The sequence below is a fragment of the Trachemys scripta genome, chromosome 11, assembly GCF_013100865.1.
Source record: "Trachemys scripta elegans isolate TJP31775 chromosome 11, CAS_Tse_1.0, whole genome shotgun sequence".
NCBI classification, from domain to species: Eukaryota; Metazoa; Chordata; order Testudines; family Emydidae; genus Trachemys; species Trachemys scripta.
This window is the reverse complement of record NC_048308.1, coordinates 39560580-39570228: the sequence shown is the minus strand read 5'-3', so window position 1 is coordinate 39570228 and position 9649 is coordinate 39560580. Positions and strand designations below refer to the sequence as shown.

At 40.5% G+C, this 9649-nt stretch overlaps 1 protein-coding gene across 2 annotated transcripts in view; it reads left to right on the top strand.

The window, feature by feature from the left end:
* The first annotated feature begins 5 nt into the window (after positions 1-5).
* CIR1 (corepressor interacting with RBPJ, CIR1) overlaps positions 6-9649 on the top strand; it is a 35535-nt gene continuing 25891 nt past the window's right edge. The window contains exons 1-7 of one of the 2 annotated variants that reach the window (XM_034785990.1): positions 6-167; positions 4612-4706; positions 5031-5104; positions 7554-7564; positions 7668-7723; positions 8157-8205; positions 8396-8513. In XM_034785990.1, coding sequence (XP_034641881.1) covers positions 96-167; positions 4612-4706; positions 5031-5104; positions 7554-7564; positions 7668-7723; positions 8157-8205; positions 8396-8513 — 475 coding nt within the window. In that variant the 5' untranslated portion in view covers positions 6-95. Of the gene's footprint in view, positions 168-4611; positions 4707-5030; positions 5105-7550; positions 7565-7667; positions 7724-8156; positions 8206-8395; positions 8514-9649 lie in introns of both variants that reach the window. The other variant, XM_034785989.1, reaches the window with a different exon arrangement.

Here is a 9649-nt window from a genome sequence, read left to right as displayed (position 1 = left end):
CCCCTGCCCCGGAAGCTTGGGCCCGGCCTGGCGCAGCAGAGCGACTCGAGCGAGCGGCCTGACCCGGCCCCAGCGTCGCCGCCGCCGCCGCCGCCATGGGGAAATCCTTCGCCAACTTCATGTGCAAGAAAGACTTTCACCCCGCCTCCAAATCCAACATCAAAAAGGTGAGCGAGCGGGGCCGGAGCCCCGGTACAGCCCCCGATACCGCCCCGGTCATAGCCACCCTCCACCCCGGTACCGCCCCGGCCGGAGACACTGACCCCCGATACCGCCCCGGTCACAGCCACCCTCCACCCCGGTACCGCCCCGGCCGGAGACACTGACTCCCGGTACCGCCCCCCGATACTGCCCCGGCCACAATCCCCTCCCCCCCGGTACAGCCACCCTCCACCCCGGTACCGCCCCGATTGGAGACACTGACCCCCGGTACCGCCCCGGCCACAGTCACCTCCCTCCGCCCAGTACAGCCACCCCCCACCCCGGTACGGCCCGGCCGGAGACACTGATTCCCGGTAGCGCCTTGGCCACAGCCACTGATGCCCGGTACACCCACCTCCCCACCCCAGTACGGCCCTGGCCGGAGACACTGACGCCCGGTACACCCACCTCCCCACCCCGGTACGGCCCCAGCCGGAGACACTGACCACCGGTACAAACCCCCGATACTGTCCCGGCTGGAGCCACTGATCCCCGGTACAGCCCCCCGATACTGTCCCTGCTGGAGCCACTGACCCCCAGTATAACCCCCCAATACCACCCTGGCCAGAGCCACTGACCCCCAGTACGTTCCCTCCCACCCCCTTGGTAACCTCTCTGGTAAATTTGGACCATATATTTTTTTTTCCTCCAAAAGGAGTCCTAATTTTGATGGGGTTTGGCCATATCATGCTGGTTATTGACCTGAAGCAACTTTGGGTTTGACAGTTTGAGTGCAACAACTTTGTTCTAGAAAACAAAATGTCTAAAACTAGCTGTCATACATGCTATAACTTTTAGAGAGTGGTGAGACAGCATTCAGGAGAGTTTGGGGACTAGTCAGGGGATGCTGCATGACTCGGGGGAAGTTTTATTAAACCTTCCTTGCATTTGCCCTAAGTAACCATGTAATCTTACTGATGTCACCTCTGCCATTCCACCACATACCTGTCCACTGCTTTGTTTTGCTTTTCATCCGTTCTGAAATTAAATTGTAAACATTTTGCAGCTGGAGCCAGGTATTTGAATGCAACTCCATGCAGATCCAATTGCTGGATTTAGGGACCATCACTGTGAATTAATTGGCAGAAATGGGTTTCGGTGTGTATTGTGAGATGCAAACCACACTTTGGGCACAGTAAAATATTAGATAATAGTAACCTATAAAGAGGGCTGGCCTTAGGGGTGGGTCACCCGGGCAACCGCCCAGCAGCACCATGGTCAAGAGGACACCGGGCGGCAGTGCAGAGGTGCGCCTTGTCGGTATGGAGTCAGAAGCTTTTAAATTAAAATGCAGAGCCCCCCGGACCGGTGGCCAGGACCTGGGCAGTGTGAGTGCCACTGAAAATCAGCTCATGTGCCGCAGGTTGCCTACCCCTGCTATATAGGTTTTTATACTGCCCTCATTACCGTATCGTTGAAGTGTTTTCCCAGTAGTGTCCATTGAAAGTGTAACATGAGCTCAGGCAATGACTGGTATATTTAGTAACTGCTTTGAGCTCACCATTGTGCATATCTGTACATGTAAATGCATATGTGCAGTTTTTGTTATTAAATAACTTAATAATTTGTAAAGGATCAAAGTGCTGCTAGGTGATTATCATGCGATTATCCTTATCCAGGATGGGTGTTATTTATTCTGCTGTTCAGAAACCCACATTTAGGCTGCAGTCTTGATCCACAGAGCCAGGGGTGACGGAAGGTCCCTAAAATTGACAGGGCCACGGGCATCTGAACCATGGCCCCGCCCCCTTGCTTTGCCCCCTTTCCCTGAAGCCTTACCCCCTCAAGCCACCCCTCTCCGACATCTCCCCCCATCGCTCGCACTTGTGGCTGGTAAAAAGTGGGAGGGCATAGCAGTGCCCCTGCACAGAGCTGATGTAGCACTGCAGCCAGCTCTGGACTGACTGTTTTTCCTATCCTGCTGAGATGCTTATTTCCAGCAGCCCATCCCAATCCAGGTGACCTTCCTCCTCCTGCCACACGTGAGATAAGAAAGCTATAATTTGACAATTCATTTTTTATAATTTCTGTGGCATCTCTATAGAGTAAAATAACCTAAAGTTGGATGATGGTAGTATTGCTTCATCTTATTATCCTCTTATACAGTTTATTTAATCTTATTTGCTTCATTTCTGTGGGTTAAAACGCCTTAAGTCTTATCTTATTACAGTCCAACTTTTGATTTTAGTTATTTTTGATGATGTGCACATCAGTAGAAAAATGACCTCGGAATGATACCTCATTTATCTACATCAGTTTGCAGTGAAATGATTGTTTGCTGCACATACAGACATAGCTGGACATTATTTTGTAGGATATAATTTTGTACAGGCATCCTTTTATTCTATTTTGTTTATATGAAGAATTTGTAGATGTTATTTGATCATAAGCAGCAAATCACAATTCTAATCATGTTAACATTAGGGCTGTCGATTAATCACAGTTAACTCACACTATTAACTCAAAAAATTAATCGCGATTAATCACACTGTTTAACAATAGAATACCAATTGAAATTTATTAAATATTTTGGATGTTTTTTCTTCGTTTTTAAATATATCAATTACAACACAGAATACAAAGTGTACAGTGTTCACTTCATATTATTTTTATTACAAATATTTGCACTGTAAAAATGATAAACAAAAGAAATAGTATTTTTCAATTTACCTCATACAAGTACTGTAGTGCAATCTCTTCATCATGAAAGTGCAACTTACAAATTTAGGAGTTTTTTGTTACATAACTGCACTCAAACAAAACAATGTAAAACCTTAGAGCCTACAAGTACACTCAGTCCTACTTTTGTTCAACCATTCACTCGGACAAACAAGTTTGTTGACATTTACAGGAGATAATGCTGCCCACTTCTTAATTACAATGACACCTGAAAGTGAGAACAGGCATTTGCATGGCACAGTTGTAGCTGGCATTGCAAGATATTTACGTGCCAGATGTGCTAAAGATTCATATGCCTCTTCATGCTTTGGCCATCGTTCCAGAGGACGTGCTTCCATGCTGATGACGCTAGTTAAAAAAATAATGCATTAATTACATTAGTGACTGAACTCCTTGGGGGAGAACTGTATGTCTCCTGCTCTGTTTTACCTGCATGCTGCCATATAGTTCATGTTACAGCAGTCTCGAATGATGACCAAGCACATGTTGTTCGTTTTAAGAACACTTTCATTGCAAATTTGACAAAATGCAAATATGATACCAATGTGAAATTTCTAAAGATAGCTACAGCACTCGACCCAAGGTTTAAGAATCTGAAGTGTCTTCCAAAATCTGAGAGGGACGAGGCGTGGAGCATGCTTTCAGAAGTGTTAAAAGAGCAACACTCTGATACGGAAACTACAGAACCCAAACCACCAAAAAGAAAATCAACCTTCTGTTGGTGGCATCTAAACTCAGATGATGAAAATGAGCATGCGTCTCTCTGCACTGCTTTGGGTTGTTATTGAGCAGAGCCCATCATCAGCATGGACGCATGTTCTCTGGAATAGTGATTGAAGCATCAAAGGACTTATGAATCTTTAGCGCATCTGGCACGTAAATATCTTGTGACGCTGGCTACATCAGTGCCATGCAAATATCTGTGCTCACTTTCAAGTGACATTGTAAATAAGAAGCAGGCAGCATTATCTTCTGCAAATATAAACAATCTTGTTTGTCTGAGCGATTGGTTGAACAAGGACTTGTAGGCTCTAAAGTTTTACATTGCTTTATTTTTGAATGCAGGTTTTTATTGTACATAATTCTACATTTGTATGTTCAACTTTCATGATAAAGAGACTGCACTATAGCACTTGTAGTAGGTGAATTGAAAAATACTATTTCTTTTGTTTTTTACAGTGCAAATATTTGTAATAAAAAATAAAGTGAACACTGTTCACTTTGGCCTGGTCTACACTAATCCCCCAATTCAAACTAAGGTACGCAACTTCAGCTACGTGAATAACGTAGCTGAAGTCGACGCAGGCAGGCTCCCCCGTCGACTCCGTGTACTCCTCGCGCCGAACAGGATTACCAGAGTCGACGGGGAGCACTTCTGGGTTCGATTTATCGCGTCCAGACAAGACGCGATAAATCGAACCCAGAAGTTCGATTGCCTGCCGCCGAACCAGCGCATAAGTATAGACAAGCCCTTTGTATTCAGTGTTGTAATTGAAATCAATATATTTGAAAATGTAGAAAACATCCAAAAATATTTAAATAAATAGTATTCTATTATTGTTCAACAGTGTGATTAATTGCGATTAATTTTTTTAATTGCTTGACAGCCCTAGTTAATATAAGTAGACTGTGAGACTATATTGTTTTATGTGCATCTGTGCTATTATAGGATTTTACTTATATGTAATGAACATTTAAGATTAATTTTTAACTAGTGTGTATTTTAAATAGGTATGGATGGCAGAACAGAAAATATCATATGATAAGAAGAAACAAGAAGAACTAATGCAACAATACCTTAAAGAACAGGAATCTTATGATAATAGGTGAGAACTTCCACAGTATTAATAAAAGCAAAATTTTCCAGCCTAAGTCTGTTTTTCATAATGCTGCTAGCACAGAAGTGAGACAGGTGTCTTCTGAAAGATTCATGTATTGTGTTATGTAGCAGTTCCTGCAAAGCCATTGACCAATCTTTATATTCTTTTAATATTTAATCTGTAATATTAACACTAACAAATGGGAAATTGTGAATTATTGTCACAGTTCCCTTGTGTGCTTTTCATGTCTATTTTAAAATAACTCTTTTAGTAAATAACATAAATTTGTGTATTTCCTGTGATATGTCCTAAGCTCTTCTTTTAATTTAGATTGCTTATGGGTGATGAGCGTGTGAAGAATGGTCTTAATTTTATGTACGAGGCCCCACCAGGAGCAAAGAAAGGTACTTCTGATTTCTTAACATCTTGTGGGAAATTTGATCTAAATATGTTGTGTGCTTGCACAAAAAACTGTTAACCTTAAGGTTGTAAAGTCAAGTGCTCAAAAGTTAAGAAATGACATACTTAATGTTGCCCAAGCAACCTTTGTGCACTTGCATTATAAGATATGCAATCTTTTATGACATGATCACATACTATTGTTTCCACAGTAGTATGAATAAATACTATTGTATAAAATCTTAGCATGTTACATTAGACTCATTAAAGTACTTTAACAAGTCTAATGTAACATACTAAGATTTTCTTCTAATTACAAGAGAGCACATCGCTAAAAAGCATATAATATTTAATCAGAATAATCAAATAGCCCACATCTTGTCAGTATGACCAGAGAGAATCTGAATCCACATTAGAAACCTTTGGAAATGAGACAGCTTCTTTGTTGTGAAGTAAGTTCTATAATTTAACTTAAAAGCTCTTAAACCAGGTTTTTAAAAAGACTTGTCAATTTAAACAATCTTAGACACAAATGTAATCTTTTAATTTTACTATTGTTACAAGTAACTCTTAAAATGACTATCTCTGAAATATAGGAAATATTGTTTTCCTCTAGTTTTTGTGTTAGTTTACTTTGTGTGTCTGACAGCATTTTGTGTATAGTTGGATTGTCTCTCTCCCCGGTATAGTCAATAGGTTTTCCCTGTGTTCCAGTTTCCCCTGGAGTGAGAGACTTTTTTTTTTTTTTTTTTTTTAAGTTACAATTATTGTAAAACCACAAAAATTAGCAAAGGACTAAGGGACAGGCATAGTACCTGAATTAATGTTTTTGTTTTGTGTTTTTGTTTTAATGACTACATTTCTAGTTGGCTTTTATGGTACTTTTAACCAAAGACATTAATATAACTAGAACTTGCCTTACACTAACAATGAAACTGATTTCCGATGGTTTCTAATGAGAAAACTGATTGATTCAATTCCTCTTCATGTCAGCAACCTGTGCCCCTGCTAGGAAGTACAGTAGAAGCTTACTGATGAAACAGATTGTGAATTACCACATTTTATAAATTAGCAAGTAAAAATAGTCCTTTGTCACAAAATTTGTTCATTTATCTTGACAAGTACAGTTTAGGTTTAATTATTTATTTTATTTCATAATCTAGTATAAATATAGGTGAGTATATTTGTAAAAGTAATGATAACCAGTAATATGAGAGCCTACTACAGCACTATTGTTCAATTGCTACAAAGTCGAGTGAGGCTGGTAGAGTTTATGTAAGAATAATCAGATTTGTGGTTAGCTAAGTGAGAATTAGTGAGGTTCTACTGTATCATTAAGAAAGCACCCTTGTAGAGAGATGCAGAATAGTTATCCAGGAATAGTGACGGTATTTAGAAAAACCTAAGAAATCCTTAATGTTATAGCATTTGCAGATAATTAATTAAAGCAGTGGTTCTCAACCAGGGGTATACATAGCCCTGGGGGTACGCAGAGGTTTTCCAGGGGGTACATCAACTGATCTAGATTTTGCCAAGATTCACAACAGGCTACATAAAACGCACTAGCAAAGTCAATACAAACTAAAATGTCATACAGATGCTCTATATACTGTACACTGAAATGTAAGTACAATATTTATATTCAATTTGATTTATTTTATAATTATATGGTAAAAATGAAAGTAAGCAATTTTTCAGTCATAGTATTCTATGACACTTTTGTATTTTTGTCTGATTTTTGTAGGCAAGTAGTTTTTAAGTGAGGTGAAACTTGAGATACTTGGGGGAACGCAAGACAAATCAGACTCCTGAAAGGTGTACAGTAGTCGGGAAAGGTTGAGAGTCTCTTACTTAAAGTTTAAGTCTTAAAGGATCTGTGCCTATATTACTTTCATATCTAACTCACTGTAATGTATCACAGGACTTAAAATCTTTGTATGATGAACATTAATTTCATGTTGTGTAATAATGTTTCACTATGAAATCTTATTTTAAGTATTTTCTCAAGAATTGAAAACGTAGGCCCCAATCCTGTAAGCATTTAAGCACATGTATGACTTCACTAGCATAAGTAGCCCTGTGGAAATCTATGAGACTACTCACAGTAGTGAAGTTAAGCTTGTTGCATAAGTGTTAGGAGGCTCAAGACCCTAGATATTGGCACATTAGGTTGTTTTGTTACTCTGAACTTCACTTGTATTTACTAATGAATGCAGAGCTCAACACCAAGTTGCAAAAATGCTATATAACTTCAGCTATGTCCTCCTGCTCCTTTGTTGTGTTAATTTGAAAAGTCTGAGGGGAGGAAATATTATATCTATGTTTCAAGGCAATATTACAATATTATAAATCATTAAAATGTTCTGCCTCCAATGTAGATATCCACAACAGGCTATGTCTGTGATTAATGTCTTGTCTTATTTTTTTTTCATGCTTTTCTGTACTTCAAAGAAGAAACCAAAGAGGTAATCCAGCACATCAATTTTTAACACTTTCTTTACAATTACTTAATATAACTTTCAAACTTGATATGAGATTTTCAACATTCTTGTATTTTATGTTTTACAGCAAGAGGGAGAAACTGAGTACAAATTTGAATGGCAGAAAGTAGCCCCACGAGAAAAGTAAGAACTATTTATTTATCTGGATAAAATCCATTCTTTTTGGAGCTAGTTTCCATTTTGTTGTGCTTTCTTTCCTTCTGTTACTTTTCAGGCAGGTGGTTTCTCTTATTCTGTCATGGCCTCATGGCTGGTTAATCAAGCTTTTAAAACTAGAACACACAAACTCCTCAATCAGCTATTTTTCTTTTGGTTTTGTTCTGGGGTGCATATTTGAAAACACCTGTTTTAGTACTGAACACTTAAGTACACTTTTAAGTTGTTTGAAATTCCTTGCACTTGTGTGTATTGTTTGAGATACTTTGATTTTGGAATAGATATGAATCCTATACATCTAACAATGAGATGTTTTGTATATGATAGTTTGAAAAACTTTTCTGGTTATTTGATTGTATTAATCTTAAAACTTTAATCTGTTTCTTTTTGCATGTAACAGATATGCTAAGGATGACATGAACATCAGAGATCAGCCATTTGGTATCCAGGCAAGTTACATTTACCTTTGTGAGAGTCTTAGGTGTATTTCAAATGTTTGTCTAACTACATGACATTCACATTAATTGTATCCTATTCAGTAAGTTAAACCACCTCCTTAGACTTAAGAACATAGCAAATTACTAGAAAACATGAAATTCTATTGTTAACTCAATTATGTCTATGCTGTTTATTCGTCAGGTGCGGAATGTGAGGTGTATTAAATGCCACAAGTGGGGTCATGTAAACACTGACCGAGAATGTCCTTTGTTTGGTCTTTCTGGAATTAATGCAAGTTCAGTTTCCAGTGATGGATCAGGTAGGCACTAGAAATGCATTTAAAATGTTTTGTAATTGTCTATCTCAGAAAGGACTGACAATAAATCTTGAAGGCATTTCTTAGATCTAAATGTTGAATGTACAGGTACATCATGTTTTAAATGGCAGATGAAATAAGAAACAAGAATCCTTGATTCTAAATGTTGTATCTATTGTAATTTCTAGATCATATCTTAGATTCCAAAGATCTAATTATCTAATTAGTAACACGTGAAAAAGAAATCCCATGAACATTGTCCTGGTGACATTGTTTTGCCCCTTTATGTAGGCATCTAGTTCTGATGCAGCCTTATGATGTCTTTTCCATTCAGAACTGAAGTAAAGATGCTTCCGTGTTGATAAACTGAGTTAACTGGACCATCAAAATTGTGTAACCACAATTCAGACTCAAACCATAAGGGCATGAGAAGTAGGGAACACCAATTCATATTGGTGACATACCATATATACTCGTTCATAAGCCAATTTTTTTTAGTAAAAAAGGGAAGCACCAGAGAAGGGGGTTGGCTTATGAACGGGTATAGAGAGGGAGAGGTGGCCCCTCCTCCCAACAGAAGGAGCAAGGAGAGGCAGCATAGCTAGCAGAGCCAGAAGGGAAGAGGCGGGGCCAGAGTCTCTCCGCTTCTGGCCACGCTGCTCTCCCCCCAGCCTCTGAAACAGCTGCAGCCCCACCAGAGCAGGCTGCGGCCACACTGCCCAGCCTTCCGGAGCAACTCCAGCCAGGCCAGAGACATCCTCCCGTGGCCCTCCCCAGATAAGGTAGGAAGGGATGGGATGGGGAGAGTGTGGGGATCCCTGGCTAGCAGGGCCGGCTCCAGGGTTTTGGCCGCCCCAGGCAGCCAAAACAAAACAAAAAAAAAAAGCCGCGATCACGATCTGCAGCAGCAATTCGGCGGGAGGTCCTTCACTCCCAGGTGGAGTGAGGGACCGTCCGCCGAATTGCCGCCGAATACCTGGACGTACCACCCCTCTCAGGAGCGGCCGCCCCAAGCACCTGCTTGAGAAGCTGGTGCCTGGAGCTGGCCCTGCTGGCTAGGGGTGGGGTCATGTGGGGGGTGGTCACAGGGGTTACTCCCCTGACTCCCAGCTTCTCCCTCCCTCCCCCCCCCACCCTAT